This window comes from Chelonia mydas, chromosome 5 (genome assembly GCF_015237465.2).
Source record: "Chelonia mydas isolate rCheMyd1 chromosome 5, rCheMyd1.pri.v2, whole genome shotgun sequence".
In the NCBI taxonomy this organism is placed as follows: Eukaryota; Metazoa; Chordata; order Testudines; family Cheloniidae; genus Chelonia; species Chelonia mydas.
The window spans coordinates 22,578,178-22,596,966 of NC_051245.2; the positions used below are offsets into that span (position 1 = coordinate 22,578,178).

Below are 18,789 nucleotides of genomic sequence, written 5' to 3' on the forward strand. Positions count from 1 at the left end.
CTGAAGTAACAGTGTCTAAACTAGACTATACCTGACCTAGTTATATTAGTGGTGGGAGGGGAATCACACTCCTGAACAACATAGCTATGCCAGCAAAAATTTTTAAGCATACACCAGGCCTAAGTGTTTTTTAGGATGCTTGAGGCCTTAGAGAAATGAGTTGGAAGATGGATTCAACATGGGACGTAAAGATTTACCACTGGTGTTCATTGCTCACTTTTGAAACATGAACAGTGACTTCAATATTGAATTTGCCACACACACACACCCTTACACTTGAGTTCAAGCTTACTTTTCAGAGATTTTGTAGGCTTCGTTGGCACTCAATACTTTATATTTCATGTTCCCTTTGGTCCGTTCCAACTCCTCACGCCAATCCTTAATAGCATCAAACATCACAGTTTGGTTTTGTGTGTCTGTCAACAGAAATCCAATTAGATATTAGGTTTACAAATTTCAGAGTAGCAGCCGTGTTAGTCTGTATTCGCAAAAAGAAAAGGAGTACTTGTGGCATCTTAGAGACTAACCAATTTATTTGAGCATAAGCTTTCGTGAGCTACAGCTCACTTCATCGGATGCATAAAAGCAGAAAATGCAGTGAGGATGTTTTTATACAAGGTGCCACAAGTACTCCTTTTCTTTTTAGGTTTACAGAGACAGTTGTAATTACTTTGCTATCACGAAGGCATTTTTCATTGTAAAGCAACCACTTTAAACCCAGTGCATATACAGAACCCCTCATATATGAATGCTTTGAACACACCAAGTTAATGTGCCTTTGTACAGAACATTCTATGCTTCTGTCTGATCTTTACTACTTGGTCCTCAGTCAAATGCTGCTTAAACCAAGACAAGCGTTCCTAAAGTGACGATGCACACAGGGCCGGATTAATTTTCCTGTGGGCCTAGGGCTATTAAATTTTGTGGGGCACCTGTATACAAGTCTTTGTCCTAATTTAAAACTAAATGATCACAATTATGGCATCAAGGCTATTAATGCTATACTCAACTTGCCTTTTAATTAACAAAGCCATTCTGGCCCTGGGCTGCAGCAGGGGCTTTAGGGGCATTAATTCAGCCCTGGATGAACACGAAGATCTATATATATTTTTTAATAGTGCTCCCATATGCTTAAAGGCTAGTTAGCAGTCTACAGCCAAGACCTACCATGTGCTCTGCAACACGTGCAACCAACACTGTTTACTCTGCTTATATGTTGCATCCCCTTCTCCCACTTTGTCTAGTCTATTTGGATCAAACTCTTAAGGACAGGGCCTGTCACTAGTGTTCAGTGCCAAGAACACCGTGACCTCAATGCTAGCTGGGATCTTCAGACCCTACTGGAATATTAAAAAAAAAAAAAAATTCAATTTCAAGCTAAATGCCTGAGCCAACATCATGGTGCATCAAAACACCTCTTGATAAAATATAGATGTTTTGGGTGCACAAGGAATGAAGAATCAGCAGGAACATCATTAGAACAGCACTATTACATCAGCTAGGTTTCTATTAAAACTGGCAATTTAAGAAATTGACGTTATCTACAACTGCTTTGCTTGTTCAAAATATAACAAGCCACTTTGTGTGACTTAACCAGATATGGCTAAATTGGAACTTTTAAATTATTTTGCAGGATGCGTTTCACTGATAAACCTGCTGGATTAGTAAAATTTAAGTTACCATCCATGCTAGGCTGATCAGTGCATCTGTCCTAGAGGATTGGGGGAAAAATCCAATCCTGGAATAAGGGTGGGTGTGTTTATATGCAAAATCTCTTTTGAAAGATGCAAGAACAGTTTCACTCAGTCCAAAAAGTGAGAGCAGGAAGTTACATTCACCTTTCTGACAGTATTTTAGCTAAAATAGAAAGAAGTACGAAAGGGAAAAATCAACAGCAGTATTTTGTTGGAATTGGGGGGAAAAAAATTGTATATGCCAAATGTCTGCACAAATTGATCATAAATAAGGCTACAATTTAGTCACTGGTATTTTTAGTAAAAGTCATGGACAGGTCCTGAGCCATGAATTTTTGGTTATTGTCCGTAACCTGTCCAGGACTTTTACTAAAAATACCAGCTCTTGCCTGCAAGTTGCAGGCTTTGTGCAACCTCTAGCATTAGCTTAATATAATGAATTGATTCCCTTAGGCTCATTAAGTGGGCATATGAAGACCACCTTCTCTGGGCTAAAAATTGTATTTAAGTTTTATATTACATACAAAAAAACGACACCAAAGCCCATTGGGGGCTAGGAGCATGCAGCTGGCACGTTTGGAGATTTTAGCACTTTCTGCTTAGCATGTACAAATGAAAATGTTCAGAGGCTTATAACTCTGCCAAATGTAGGGATATTGTCATAGGTCTAGCACACTTCTGGGCACTAAAAATCACACGCAGATATAGTCTGGGAAGCAGGAATGACAGCATGTAGTAGTTACAACAAACTAAAAAAAATAAAGAAGTAAGTTTACCTGCATTGGTTGGCGCAGCTGTTGCATAAGAGAACAGAAACAAGCGTTTAAGTAGTTTAGGAGTCTGGCTATGATGAACTATGCCACTGACGATCTAAGAAAGGATCAACAAATATACAAGTATATATCAGACTGTAATAAAAGCCAGCTGATGCAAAGAGCAGCTGACCCTCAAAGGCAAGCCAAGGAGAGGAAGAGATTACGCATTTTAAATGGACAGTGTCAATAAGATTCAAATGTAGCAAGATATTAAAGACCCAATTTAAAATTCAAAGATGGCTTTGCCTGCGCATCTATGCAGCTCCTATGTCTAGCACTACATTTAAAGAGCAATCCTGAAATCATAACATTACTCCACTTTAATTTTTCTGGAGCCCTTTGGTAAAGATTTATACTTTTTTTTTTCCAAGGAATGTCTTAAGAGTTTAGAAAGATCATTAGATGAACTTCATCCTAGACTAGGACTCAACCTTAGTTTTAGTGCACCCTTTGACACCAAGGCATCTGATATTTCACCTGAGTACATTCCTATGATGTTTGTGTGAAACTCCCTTAATACCAGCAGGAGTTGCATGTGTGCATTAAGACAACTATGCTGCCTAGTTATTTCCCTTGTTTGTGTAATGTCAATCTTGGACATTCTTCATACACACCTTTTGGCGAGAGCCTTCTCAGTTGAAGGTTTTGTTTTTTTTATGTTAAAGATCAGAACTGAAATTCTTACCAAGAGAATGTACTTTGGTGTTGTCATAAATATAAAGGGAAGGGTAAACACCTTTAAATCCCTCCTGGCCAGAGGAAAAACCCTTTCACCTGTAAAGGGTTAAGAAGCTAACAACCTCACTAGCACCTGACCAAAATGACCAATGAGGAGACAAGATACTTTCAAAGTGGTGGTGGGGGAGGGGAGGGGAACAAAGAGTTCTGTCTGTGTGATGCTTTTGCCGGGACCAGAGCAGGAATGCAGGTCAGAACTCCTGTAAAGAGTTAGTAAGCAATCTAGTTAGATATGCGTTAGATTCTGTTTTGTTTAAACGGCTGATAAAATAAGCTGTCCTGAATGGGATGTATACTCCTGTTTTTGTGTCTTTTTGTAACTTAAGGTTTTGCCTAGAGGGATTCTCTATGTTTTGAATCTGATTACCCTGTAAGGTATTTACCATCCTGATTTTAAAGAGGTGATTCTTTTACTTTTTGTTTCATTAAAAAACTCTTAAGAACCCGATTGTTTTTTCATTGTTCTTAAGATCCAAGGGTTTGGGTCTGTGTTCTCCTGTGCAAATTGGTGAGGATTTTTATCAAGCCTTCCCCAGGAAACGGGGTGTGAGACATTTCCAAGTGGGCACTTCCCCTGTTCTTTGTGTAAAACTTTGGTGGTGGCAGCTTTTAACCTAAGCTGGTAAGAATAAGCTTAGGGGGTCTTTCATGCAGGTCCCTACATTGTACCCTAGAGTTCAGAGTGGAGAAGGAACCTTGACAGGTGTGTATAAGGCAGATGTAGTGTTGTGAATCAACCTGTGTCTCTGATCCAAGAAAATTGAGTTCTATTCCCAGAAGCTACAGTCTTACTGTGTGTCTCAGGAAAATCACCTACCTTTGAAAATACTACATCTCCCTAGATCAATATTAAAAAGGTATGTATACCGAACGTGTTAAACCTTTTAAAAGTACAGTTAAGTCTGGAGGCAAACTAGCTACACCAAACTGTAAAACAACTCAAAAGCCAACTATTAATCACTGTCTTAAAATTTAAGTTCTAATTCAAAGAAAGCCAAATAAATCCTTCAGTGTCAGAAGAAATAATTTGCATGCCAAGTTATCAGAGAATTGTTTATGATGGGAGCTGACAAGGTAGCAGGAAGATAAAAGGTTAGCAAGGCAGTACAACAAGTAAATACAAAGCCAGCTTACATTATATTCTTTAGCTAGACAAGCTCTAGAGCAATTTATGCAGTACTTCCAAGCTGGTAGAACATTTACACAGTAAAAGCCAGTGCACCCGACATTTTAAGTTATTAGATGCACACAAAGAAAGATGGGTAAAGAAGCAAGTTTAATCAAACCAAAGAGTGACTTTTCCATGATAGTTCACCCCAATAGTGAATGACTCAAAGGCAAGCTTTGTCATAAGGGTTTCAGTGAACAGCTCTCAAATCAGTCTCCCTATTGTCCAGAAATCCTACATCGTTTCCCTGTAATTAAAATATCCTGTTAACATCCCACCCCTGATTTTTAAGGGGGAAAAAAGTTATCAAATATGTAATGTTGCTATACTTACCCTTTTTACCTCCTCTTCCTTTGTGTACCTCAGACAGAAGTGAAATACTCTAAGATCTTTACAGTAGATAATTAATTTATCTGGATATTTCTTCAATTGTCCAGACAGAGATTTCTTTTTCTCATCGTAAACTACAGAGGTAAAACACCCAAGAAAGAATATAACATTAAAAATTCTGGCATTTCTTGTTGGGGTCCCAGCTAAACCGAGTCAACCTAAGAGTTTTACTAAGTATCCTAAAACACAGACTTGCAGTGCAAACAGACATACTTGTCAACAGGATCTTTACAGGGGAGATAATCTCAAGATTTTGTGCTCTGTCCTAGGTCTCCTCTTTTTCACTCAAATAGAGAGTACTGAGTTTTTGGCTGCAGCTCTTAGTTCTGACTACATACCACCATTGCTTTGATTTGCTGAACAGGGCAGAGGCTTCTCTTATGCTGTTCACTGGTCCCTTGGCTGCTTCCCACAAGCAGCTAACCACACTTTCAGCGTGGGCATTAAATTGTGGCAGAGAGGACAAGGAAAGAAGCCCACCAAGTTGCCGTGGGAGCAAATAAGACTTGTCACTTCAAATAAAACTATGATAGCATATAGGCTTTCCTTCAAGATCATCCAGAAGAGGGGCGGTTTTATGGGAAAGCTATAGGGCCTAGTGGAAACCTCCACAGGTTCAGATAGAATTTAAAAGTTACCGTAGGGTGCTTATCTGAACTAATCTTTGGGGCGCACACAGCCACCAGCCTATCATTATTTTTACATTAATTTGCCACATTCAACAACAACGACAAACATCAGCAGCTATGCAACACCGCAAAACCAAACATGTAAGTATTGATATGTTGTTCTTCTACTTTGGGTTGTAATTGATTTGTCCAGTAGAGAGCAGATCTTTAACACCACACTAAACACTAAGATGAGGTTCTGATTATTCAAATGTTTTGAATAATTCAAGTTTGCCAGAGTGGTCACAAAGCTCTTTGACCTCCAGATCCTTCCCTCGCTTGAAGGTATTTAAACAAGGCCAACTACACAATTGCATCAGTGACCAAAGAACACAATATCTTATGCCACCAGGCTCTGCCTCTCTCCCCCAAGGCTATTCCTTTCCTCTCCCCTCCTATTCTAACACACACAACGAGATCATAGGTCCCCCCCCCACTCTCCTCCAGACTGTACTCCTTCCACTAATGCTTACATCCTACTGCTTACAAGTTCCCAGACTAGTTTTCAATTTTTATTTAACACTACATAGTGTAGACTTGTCTTTGAGGCTTTTTAATTTAAGTAAGCTGAACCAAATATTTGGTACAAATTTCTTATTTTTCCTTCCTCCCCATCCCTTTTTCTAACATTCAGATAATGCTGAAAGGAATGTTTTTTATTTTGAGATGGTACTTCTCTAGAAGTCCACCACAGAAGCAGGAAGTAATCACTTGGCAACTCAATATTTAAATTGCTCTGATGGGATATTACCCAGAACCAATAAAGTGAAGAACTTCTATACCTCCGTGCATCAAATATACTTCAGTGGCTTAGTAGGTGTGAGGACTGATATGGTCCAGTTTTAACCCAATATGTTACTGGGAGCACTTTGCCAAGAATTGTGACTTCTCCCCACTTAATTTGACTTCCAAACTGGCCTAACCAGATACGTAGACAAAAATGTAGATTTTTTTCAATTTCATCTACAAGGTTAAAGTGTGTAAACTATCACGATTTGCCTGAATCAAGGAATTTTCAAAGCTATGCAACACCTGTATCAGATGACCCCTTGACTTATGCTGCATTTTGTGCTCAATCTGTTCAATCCAACTTTACTTGAAAGGATAGGAAACATGAATGTTTAAAAAAAAAAAAATCCATCCATGTTTCACTTCATTATTTATTCCAAGTGATGAAAGAGTTACATTGCAATGATGTTAGTTATCCTAAATAGATACATTTGTAGACCAAGAGCATTGGTTAAAAGTACAAAGTCCAGGTTTTTAAAAAGGTATTAAGGTGTTCCTGCAACACCTAACTAATTTAGGAACCTAAATCTCATTTTCAGTCCCATTGACTGTCAACAGCTAAATACTTTGAAAAATCTGGGCCCATGTCTATAGAATTATGTGGAATGTAAGACGGAAAGCGGGCGGTGGCGGGGGGGGGGGGGGGGGGAGGGAAGAGGGGGAAATGGGGAAGCGAACCTACCTCCATAAATGTGGTCTATACAATGCAGAGTTATGTCATTTTCTCCTATGATCTTATTCTTAAATTCTGGCTCCTATAAGACAAAACATTTCATGTTATACAAAATTCCTGTCAATAAAGCCCATTATAGTCAAACTAAACAATGGCACCTTCCCATTAGAGAGCTATATCCTATGTATTCAGTAAATATATATTTACTTAAGTAAAAAGTAGATAAATACTTGTCACTAACTGGCTTTTCAAAGCAAGAGTGGGAGATTGCACTAGTTTGTATTGCTCCAAATTGTTTTGTAGCCTTCAGTTATGTAATATCTTTAAAGGCAGGCAAAATCTGGTCTGCAGAATTTGTTATTGATAGCGACGTGAGTAAGAAAATCCCACACAAGTTTGCAGGGTTTATAGTTAAAGAATTTTGCTCATCAACTGAGCATATTTATTACAGAAATCAATTATACAAACATGAAATTAAATCATGCCAGCTTTGCAATCACTTTTTAGACTAGAACTTAATTTTCAGAATGGGCTTAATCTTAGTCTGATGTATTGCCATGCATATCAAGTATACTATACTACACTACTACAAGAAACACGTGCACTACACATATGGAATTAGCATCTTGCTTCAATGAGTTTAGTTCATAAAATTAACTGTACAAAATTTTTGGGGGAGGGTTTGGCTGAGTAATCTAAAATAACTTCAGATTTCTCTCTCAGACACCAACTCAGTGCTTCAGTTCCTAGATTAACCTCAGATATTTGAAAAAAGGAAGTCACTTTGTTCCAATGTCACTGAAGAACACTGTGCTCTATGAAACTGGTTAAATTCAGTATAATTTTTAAGTCACTTTGGCAGATGTGCTCTGTTGCTTCTATATATTAAGCATAGCAGTAATAAAGTTGATTTTTTTTGGCAGACTGTTACATGTGTAAGTCTTCCAAATAAATGTTTTTAGCTGTACTAACTTCAGATGAAAATTTGATTTTTTTTTCTTATGAATTTAATTGTTAATATGTCTAATTTAAAACAGACACTGAACATGTGTCATGCAGCTATTCACATTCTAGAGACTCCTAACATTCCTACCAGATTCCAGGTGACAAAAGGACTGTTGAGATTTTCAAAGCCAATAAGGGGATTATTTATTTCTATTGTTGGAGCACCCAAAGGCTCAAAGACTGGGATCTTATTGTACAAACATAAGGCCATTCCCACTCTGAAGAGCACACAGTCCAAGTAAACTAGGTTAAGGGAAGATGTCAATTCCCTACACTGTTTTGAAGATCTCCTGGGCTGGAGGGGGAAAAAAGTGTGTAAACAGCCAGAATTAGTTAGCCTCAATCAAGGATTCTCCACAGCTATGCAAAACCTGTTCAGACAATACCTTGACTTACACATCTTGAGAAGGATGGTGCAGTGGTTGAAGCACTACACGTGGGAGTCTTGGGAGACCTTAGTTCAAGTTCCTTGCTCTGCCACAGACTTCTCAGGTGACCTTTGGCGAGTCACTTAGGCTATGTCTACACTACAAACTTTGGTCAACGCAAGATACACTGGCATACAGATGACAAAGTTTCTATATCACTCATGCATGTGCATATTATGTTGGTGCAGCAGGTACTTACCAAGAGCACTTAGGCTGAGGTAAAGCACTATGGGTAGGTATCCCAGTGTGCCATGTGCTGCCATCTGGCATGATGCCTTTTGAGAACATTTCATAATGTGTTGCGAGATAGAAATGACAAGCGCTGGGAGGTCAGACCTCAACATGTAGCTCTCTCTATCCCACAATACCATCCATATCCCACAATTTTTACACTTTATAATAGGGGCTGTCAAGTAATTAAAAAAAAGTAATTGCGAGAAATGGTATTCTATTATTGTTTTACAGTGCGATTAATTTAAGTGTTTTTGGATATCTTCTACATTTTCAAATATATTGATTTCAATTACAACACAGAATACAAAGTGTACAGTGCTCACTTTATATTTTTGATTACAAGTATTTGCACTGTAAAAAACCAGAAATAGTATTAGGTGAATTGAAAAAGTACTGTAGTGCAATCTCTTTATCATAAACGTTGAACTTAAAAATGTAGAATTATGTACAAAAAACTGCATTCAAAAATAAAATAATATAAAATTTTAGAGCCTGCAAGTCCACGCAGTCCTACTTCTTGTTAAGACAATCGCTCAGACAAACAAGTTTGTTTACATTCGCAGGAGATAATACTGCCCGGTTCTTGTTTACAATGTCACCTGAAAATGAGAACAGGCATTCTCATGGCACTGTTGTAGCCGGAATCGCAAGATATTTACGTGCCAGATGCACTAAACCAGGGGTGGCCAACCTGTGACTTCAGGGCCTCATGTGGCTCTTCAGAGGTTAATATGCGGCTCCTGCATAGGCACTGACTCCAAGGCTGGAGCTACAGATGCTAACTTTCCAATGTACTGTGGGGTGCTCACTGCTCAACCCCAGGTCCTGCCACCACTCCACCCCTTCCCCCAAGGTCCCTGCTCCTTCCCCTGAGCCTGCCATGCCCTCGCTCCTCTCCCTCTCACCAGAGTCGCCTACACATGAAAAACAGCTGATTGCGGTGGGCGGGAGGCATAGGTGCTGATTGGGAGGGCTGCTAGTGGACAGAAGGGGCTGGGAGCTAGAGGGGGATAGCGGATGAGGGGCTTCTGACATATTACTGTGGCTCTTTGCCAATGCTCATTGGTAAATTCTGGTTCCTTCTCAGGCTCAGCTTGGCCACCCCTGCACTAAACATTCATATGTCCCTTCATGCACCAACCACCATTCCAGGGGACATGCGTCCATGCTGATGACAGGTTCTGCTCGATAAGAATCCAAAGCAGTGCAGATTGACACATGTTCATTTTCATTATGAGTCAGATGCCACCAGCACGAGGTTGATTTTCTTTTTTGGTGGTTCAGGTTCTGTTGTTTCCACATTGGAGCGTTAGTCTTTTAAGACTTCTGAAAGCATGCTCTACACCTCGTCCCACTCAGATTTTGGATGGTACTTAAGATTCTTAAACCTTGGGTCAAGCGTTGTAGCTATCTTTGGAAATCTCACATTGGTACCTTCTTTCAGTTTTGTGAAATCTGCAATGAAAGTTGTTCAGTTCAAGAACACATGTGCTGGGTCATCAGCCGAGACTGCTATAACATGAAATATATGGCAGAATGCGAGTAAAACAGAGCAGGGGACATACAATTCTCCCCCAAGGAGTTCAGTCACAAATTTAATTAATGCATTATTTTTTTAAAATGAGCATCATCAGCATGTCCTTTGGAATGATGGCTGAAGCATGAAGGGGCATACGAATATTTAGCATATCTGGCATGTAAATACCTTGCAATGCTGGCTACAAAAGTGCCATGCAAATAAATGCCTGTTCTCGCTTTCTGGTGACATTGTAAATAAGAAGAGGGCAGCATTATCTCCTGTAAAGGTAAACAAACATGTTTGTTTGTCTTAGCAATTAGCTGAACAAGAAGGAGGACTGAGTGGACTTGTAGGCTCTGAAATTTCAGTTATGTAACAAAACAAAAATCCACATTTGTAAGTTTCACTTTCATGACAAAGATTGCACTACAGTACTTGTATGAGGGGAATTGAAAAATACTATTTCTTTTGTTTATCCTTTTTACAGTGCAAATATTTGTAATAAAAAAAATATACACTTGATTTCAATTACAACACAGAATACAATACATATGAAAATGCAAAAAAATCCAAAAGGTTTAATAAATTTCAATTGGTATTCTATTGCAATTAATTTTTTTTTGAGTTAACTCACACGATTAACTGTGATTAATCGACAGCCCTACTTTATATTTAAAATTGCCAGTCTTCGGTCTCCCCCTTATTGACAGAAGAATGGAGCCTGCAGAGCTCTGCACTATTCTCATGAATATTACAAATAAAGGAGGCACAATTCTCCTATACTTGCAGACCCACAGGACATGACGATTTCTTGGAGGATAGTTTGCTGAGCCACATAGCAAAAAAAAAAAAAAAAAAAAAAAAAAAAAAAAAACCAATTCAAGGTTATTGGTAGCGTTCATGCAGCAAGTGCAGATGGTGAAGTGCCGCTTCTAGGCATGAGAAGCAGTGACTGGTGGGATTGCATCATAACGTAGCCTTGGAATGATGAGCAGTGGCTGTAGAATTTTTGAATCTGAAAAGCCACATTCCTGGATCTGTATGCCAAGCTTGCTCCAGCCCTCCAGGACAGGGACACCAGAATGAGAGCAGCCTTGACTGTGGAGAAGCAAGTGGCAACCCCACTCTAACAACCGGCAACACCACAGAGTACATGAACAGAAAAGGCTATTTTTCTATGGTTATGCAAGCACTGGTGGATCACTGGGGGCACTTCACTGACCAGCCCATATTGATATCAGTGAAGGCCCACTACACACCTTTAAGAACACATACAGCTCATTGTTAAAGAGATATGTCTACAGCTCAGCACAGATCTGTTGCACTCCCTTGCCTTGTGGCATGTTGCTGAAGTTCCTTCTCTTTCATGCAGCACTGCAGTGGATCCCTGATGTACTCCTTTGTCTGCATCTGCCTGTAGAAGTCTACATTTCTAGAGCTGGTCCATAGCTGTGCTTGCATAGCCTCTTTCCCCCACAAGCCTGGGAGATCCAACATCTCCTGTCTACTCCAGGCAGGAGCGCATCTAGGGCGTAGGGCCATGTTTTGTTGGGCAACTGCCCACAAAAAAGGAGCACAATCATGAAAGGCATTTCAAAAATACATGCCGGGGGTTGGGGGTGGGAAGGCTTCTAGTCTCCATGACCCCTGGCAGTCGAGTTCACAACTGTTGCACTATCAGACAGCTGCTGAACAACTGTCAGGGCTGACACAGGTCATGCAGTGTTTACCTTCACACTGCATTGATCTCAGTAGGTCGACCAGGGTTCAATGCTATTCAAGGAGGTGGTTACGACAACACAGCAAAACAAGGTGCTTACATCAGCAGGACACAAATTTGCATGCAGACACATGCACAAATAGGTTGATGCATGGCAACTTACATCAAGCTAACTTCGTAATGTAGACCAGGCTCCTCCGTGCCTCAGTTCTGCATCTATAAATTAGGGCTAGTAGCTCTGTACCTCACAAGGGTTTGAGGATAAAAGATTGTGGGGCAAACACTATAGTAATGGGGCCAGATAAATAACTAAGGCTAGACTCTACATTACAAGTTTCATGGGTCTAAATAAAGATGTATTTTATTTTTTAATTAAAGCAGTGTTTTTAAGATGTAATTAAACCAGTAAAAGCCCCTGTGTGGACACTCAAATAGATTTAAGCTTGACCTATACAGATTCCTTACCAACTCACAAGGAATTGATATAAACCAGGTTTAAATTTGTTAAAAGAGGGCCCACAGGGGCTTGCACTGATCTATTCAAAAGAATGCTTTTAGTCAAACCCATCCCCACTTGCAATTATAGCCATGGACTTAATCTTTTCCCTAAAACTTGGGAGTATTATAATATAAAAATGCATTATTCTCAGGAACAATTTTCAATAGTGTGGTAGTAGTTCTAAAACAGGCCATGAGAACTAGAGACTGAGACTTCACCTAGAAATAGGACAGCATTAGTTTTATCATAGCACTCTGTTCTGACTCTGGGACATAACAATTGGTGCTTTTGAAGAGAAAATTGTGACCTCTCACAGAAGAGATGGACTCAAGAAATAAAAGTTATCTGTCATGACTAAGAAGGAGACTGCTGTCGCTAATCATTATGTGCCACAGAGGGTCCTGTGGGGACAGTGAGTGTACAAACTGGGTTTAGTGAGTTTGTGGTGCTCAAGGCTTGCTACAAAGCTTTTCTTTTCATTTCTTTATAAAACATTCCCTCTAACGGGGAAGGGAAAAAAGGCTGCATAGAGGCAGTGTATATTACTTGCTACTGAGAAGTACATTCACAAGACTTAGCCAAATGAAGTTTGTCTTCCTACGTTATCATCTGAAGCAGATTCGTCACCAAGAAAAGCAATCTTGAAGTTTGTGCAAATGAGTTTCCCGCAGGCTCCACGATTTGACCCATCTTCTTGTACACACTTTAATACTGTGTTTGCCTCACAGAGCAGCAATTCACCTGATTGAAATAAACAGTCTTAGCTTGCAGCATAATGGAACATTCAGATATTAAGACACAAAGTCATCTATTCAATCTCCAACTCAACATTAACTTTGAGTCCAAACTTCCTATGCATTGGTTGGCTGAGTTTACCACGTCACAGAAGTGCCAGAAAAATCAGAGAAATGGCTCATGGGACTGATGTCTTCTCACCTGGGCATTCTATCTTTAGATTACTGGTTCAAGTTTAAACCAAAAAACCAATCAATGGCCTTTGAAATGAACTGCTGATCTTAATTTCTAGTGGACAAATGTCCATATTACAATTTGTACCCTTGTGGACAGTTACATCTAAGCAATATATTGAGTTTAGATGTAAGGGTGGGTCCAATCCAAGTGGCTGCTCCAGATTCAAATTGGAGGCATAATTCTGGAGAAGCTTAAAGTAACACTGCCTCCCTGTGCTGTAGACAGGGATTGCACCGAGTGTCTTGGGAGATTAGTCTCTAAGGTGCCACTAGTACTCCTTTTCTTTTTGTAAATACAGACTAACACAGCTGCTACTCTGAAATCTCCATGAAATCAAGTCTCAATTACAATTTCTCTCACTGTCAAGTTTTTGTAACCTACAGCATTCTAATGCTTTGCATCAATTTCTACCTACAAATTTAAATTATCTTAATGATGTTTTGGCTGGGAATCATGACATGCATTTGATAGGTTACCAACAGTATACAGGTTCTGAGGACATTCCAAGGCCTTAAGACCACATTTGTAAGTGTCATTATGGATCTGTGATGGCCAGAATTAAGCTCTATATCCCACATGCAAAGACTGACCTCCAAGCTTAATACTAACTCCACTAGCTTTTGTTGACTTTTTAATAGGATACAGGAAAGATTTAAAAGTGGACTAAAGAATTCTAAACAGTTGGGCTCATGCCCTTTCAGGCATCTTTATGAAGAATGCAAAGGCTTGACTTTTTATTTTATTACTGCTATATTCTCCCATTTTTGTTGGAGAACATTTGGAAGGTCTCAGGGATGTTTATTGTGATTCCTAACATCTTAATCAAAGGGAAAAGGGATTATCTTTACCAAAGGCTTTTTATCTAAAAGGTTAGTCACTGAAGTTGAATAGGTGTAAAAAAAACCCCAAAGTGTAAGAGTAATTTTGAACTGTAACTAAAAATCTTTTCAATAGCTCAACTTGCACTGTTTTCTTGAGGTCATTGTTCTAGTTCTCCAGCCAGGCTTTCAGCCAAGACATGACCTACATTTCTAATATTATATATTTTCCTAAATTCCTTCTAAGTCTTCTTTATAAAATAAAGAAACGTAAAACCTGGGCACAATTTTTCCCCATGCAGGACACCTATAAACACAGTACTCAAGGTTCAACAGAAATACCAACTTTGCATTTTAGAACAATCCATGCAGATGCAAAACAGAACATTCAGCCTGTATGGTTACTTACCTCTCATCCTCTATTTTACTACTCAAGATAACGGTGTCTCTTGAGCGTTTACTGCACCAAACAAATGAGAATATTTTCTTATGAAGATGTGGCTATATAAAAGACATAATTTTGAATTCTAAATTCAATACACAATGTAACACAGCAGTTACCTGGTAACAAGTGAAGGTTTACTTCCTTTTCTATGGGTTCCTTTATGTGTATTTCCTAAAACAAAAGAAGAGTCATTGTTCCTTTGAAAAGAACTTTAATACGTTAGTACCATTTACAGAATGACTCTCTTAAATGTAAACACTAGATTACCTCAGATCTGCAAAGCACTATTCCGTTCAAGAGGCAGGGTGAAAAAAATTAACTTTTCAGTTTGTAAGAGAAAAGAGATAGGGATATTTAAAAGGACACCATCCACTTGAAATAAATTTCAGACCAGAGCTAGAAGCTGAGGCCCCAACACCTCACGCAATATTTGTAGTTTTACAATAGTCTTTGCAATATTAGTAATTTTCCTAATTTAAAAAAGGTGTTACTCTTCTGGTTTGTGAAAGATCTGAATAAGAGCGCTGTCAAACATGAAATAAAACTGAAGAGATATTTTCCTTCTAATATTTCAATTATTAATAACCTTAGGTAAAAAAAATTCTAGGCAGAAGTGTGACTTTTTTCCCTTTTAAAACAGACCAAGTTTGGCAGTAGTTCTTATAGGTCATTTGTCCACCATGTTTATGTTTAAGTTGGTGGCTGGCACCCATAACGTGAAACTGTGCAGTTCTTTTAAAATGAAGATTAAATCTCTGTGCTGGGAACCCAACTAGTATCCAGTTCAGGACTGAGTAAAAAAGATATTAAATAAAAAGCCAGCATCACTGCCATTAGTACCTTTAGCACAGGTAACAGCACAAGTAGGTAGAAATTTCTCAAGTAAAATTTAGTTTCCCCAACTTCCCCACTCCCAAAGTTACACATCCACTATGGTCTCCATACAAGACAAATCTGTCAGAACTATAGCATTAGTATTGAAGTTATGTAGCATCTTTCTAGTGCCATGAAGCTTTATATTTTAGTAACTATAATGTAATAAACAAACAAGGGAGTAAAATATGTAAGTTACACCTAAAGAGCACTGTCACTATTAAAGAGATCTCACAGAGAGTGACTCCAGAAGCTCAGACAGAAATCCTTTACACAAACTGAACATGGCATATTTCAATTAAGAGTCATACACACAGTACAACCCAGATGAGAGTCCCAGAGAAGGTCTTAATATTGATTACACTAGCCTTAGTGGTACTCAGCATGATTAGTGCAACCTTACTGTAGCCTCCCAAGATCAAAGAACATAATCCTTCCTGCACAGGCAGTTCAGAATGCTCCCTTGCCCCCCTGGAGTCACAATGAACAGCTTCACCTAACATGCATTAGGAGCCCTTGTGGAGAACTACTGGTTAACTGGAAAACCAAAGGAACCACAGCTGTTGCAAACTAAGGTTAGCTTGTGCCCAGTATTCTAATAAGAGATTGTGACTCAACCAAGAAAGCCAGTTGGAAATTTATTAAAGGTCAAAATAAGAGGGAACAACAAACAGTATGCCTGAGTCTTGTCAAGCTAAGCACAAAGGAAGAGAAATACCTCCTGACACAAACACGAAATTAAAAACTCATATCCAGGCATATAAATACAGATACTTGTATCCAGACCCAAAAGAACCTACATGCAAAATGGTGACGTTATTTATCAGCATCTAACAAGGCAAAGGGTATGTTTACACAGCCAAGAAAAACTGCCAGCTGACTCTAGCTTGCAGGGCTCTGGCTGAGGGGCTGTGTAGATTTTTGGGTTTGGGCTGGAGCCCAAGCTCTGGAACCCTTCCACGCTGCAGGATCCCAGAGTCGGCTGGCATGGCTAGCTGCAGGTTTTTCTTTGCTGTATAGACATCCCAAACAAAGTACCAGGAATCCTTTGCAGGTCAGCAGCAAAAAGTATTGAGTGCTGGGACAGAAAAGACAGAAAAGGTAGTCAAACTTGTAAAAAAAGCAAGGTAAGGCAATCATGGAAAAAAATTCAAGCCGAAAGATGACAGCTAATGGAAGAGGGGGAAAAATAACAGCTACTCATGTGTGTTTATTGTATCATGAATGGAAGCTTGAAACAATTAAATGAAACTGAAGAGTTCAGAAATTCAGAAGTGCTTTTAAACCAACAAAGTTTGTCCATAGGCAGCAACTCCAGTAATTCACTAAAGCAGACCAACATTGCATCAAACCTCCACACACACATGAACATAAGGAAAACTGAACTATTTTCCCCCAGTGTTGACGCTTCATCAACGGGAGAGAGTATTGCTATAACTGATGAAGAATTACAGTTCCCATTTTTCAGAACACAGACACAGTCGCACATGTACACACAGCCAGCTCTGCAATTCCTGTGTGCTTAGTTCATGTGCACACACCAGCCAGCTTTCCTTCTGATGGACAAACATGATTTTTAGTTTTCCTAGACTACTGAAGCCAAGTTTAATATACATAACAATTAAGACTATTTAAAACAACTTTCTCTGTTTCAAAATTGTAGCTATGAATGTTAATTTATTCTGTGAAGATTACTTGTGGCTCGCTAGCAGGCAGTTGGCAAAATTAGGACCAAAAAAATTATTCACTTAAATCAATGGGAACAGCCGTGGATTTTTGAAAGTTTACGTCCATCAGTTAACACACACTGAAACCCTTACAAGAGAAAAGGAGTACTTGTGGCACCTTAGAGACTAACAAATTTATTTGAGCATAAGCTTTCGTGAGCTACAGCTCACTTCATTGGACTGCCTTTAAAAGGGGTGAGCTAGAACCTCTCAAATGTATAGCTGCAGTCCTGTGAAGAGAAGCAGGCAAAACAAGATGGCCTTTTTAGTTAAAGGTGATCTACAAAGAAAAAAAAGCCTTATAAAAGATCAAAAAGGACAACCTGAAAGGTTTTCCCAAAAGAATGTTTTCTGCATTAGAAATTCAACTTGCATCTGCTTGAGAAACTTGGTATGAAATGGCAACACACCTGAGTGTGACAACTATTGTTAACAAGTAGTTTAACAGTCTGATACCTTGATAATTTCAGATATTAACAGATATAAATTTGAGAAACTAATTGTCTGCTAAAGATTTACGCTTCTCACTGCCTCAATTAAGGAATGAGTTCAAAATACACATCTCAGACATCCAGGATATCTTCCTGGAAAAATAAGGAAGGATCAGACTTTACATTCCTTACTTTGTAAGAAAAAACAAGAAAAGACACTTTCAAACAAGTGAGGCCTTCTGTCTACATCAGACAGAAAGAGGGCACAAGGTCATTTTTAAGAAACCGCTCTGAAGGTTAATTTAAGCAGATATGTTGTATCCTCAAGTAGTCCAAGGGTCTTTACTGGTAGTATGCAGGAATTTTACATTAAGGTAAACTGCATCCCAAAAAGTGACTGATCTGTCTCCTTTTCTTTAGCCTTATTCCCTAGCCCAGACCACCCATCCTTCTACTCAAGCCTGACCTCTACATTAGACTTACTGAAAAGTTGGGAGAGGAATAGAGGCACATTTTTCAGAGTGCAGGTTATCTTCTTCTGAAAAGACTGGACAGCGGGTGACAATTAAAAGTAGATTTATAGTTTTTAATATTAGAATGTTTTAATCTAGTACCTTGTGTATGAATCTACTGCTTCCTTCCCATTTATTTTGGAGCAGATTAGGTACCCTTTTCTCCTTGCCTGATGGCCCTATGGAAACAAAGAGATATACTTCAACTGTTCCTAGACAAATGGCAACCTCCGAGTCATCTTAACCCTCTAAACTCATATTTATCAGCTAGAAGTTACCTCGTTTCAGTCATCGTTCATAGGAACTGATGGAGAAACTATGAAATTTTCTGTTGGGGCTCTATGGATTTGCAGTTTCATCTCAGGTTCTGGACAGTTCTCAATACAGAAAGATTGCTTGCAGTCTCTGAACCAAAGCAATCCAAAATACCTACTACAGCTGTTATACCTGCAAAAAAATTAAAAATAAAAACCTTTGGCATTCCATACCAAGCAACCAAAAAAATCAGACTGTGCTTCAGGAGGATATCAAACGCAGACATTGTCCCCTTCATTCCAGCTTTGATACAGTTCTCTGTGCAACAGTCTCTGAAGCCTGAACCTCCAGGAACATCAGCTAGACTGGGAATAGCATTAGGGCATGTCTGCACTAGAAACTTTTTGCAGTGTTTG

General features: G+C 39.1%; 1 protein-coding gene across 1 annotated transcript in view; it reads right to left on the reverse strand.

The window, feature by feature from the left end:
• Positions 1-18,789, reverse strand: part of MTMR12 (myotubularin related protein 12) — a 71,245-nt gene that overhangs the window by 37,273 nt on the left and 15,183 nt on the right. Inside the window, exons 2-7 of the mRNA XM_037902611.2 lie at positions 14,692-14,746; positions 12,942-13,081; positions 6,945-7,017; positions 4,749-4,879; positions 2,471-2,564; positions 293-416 (exon numbers count right to left, since the gene is read on the reverse strand). Of these exons, the coding sequence (XP_037758539.2) occupies positions 293-416; positions 2,471-2,564; positions 4,749-4,879; positions 6,945-7,017; positions 12,942-13,081; positions 14,692-14,746 (617 nt within the window). The remainder of the gene's footprint in view (positions 1-292; positions 417-2,470; positions 2,565-4,748; positions 4,880-6,944; positions 7,018-12,941; positions 13,082-14,691; positions 14,747-18,789) is intronic.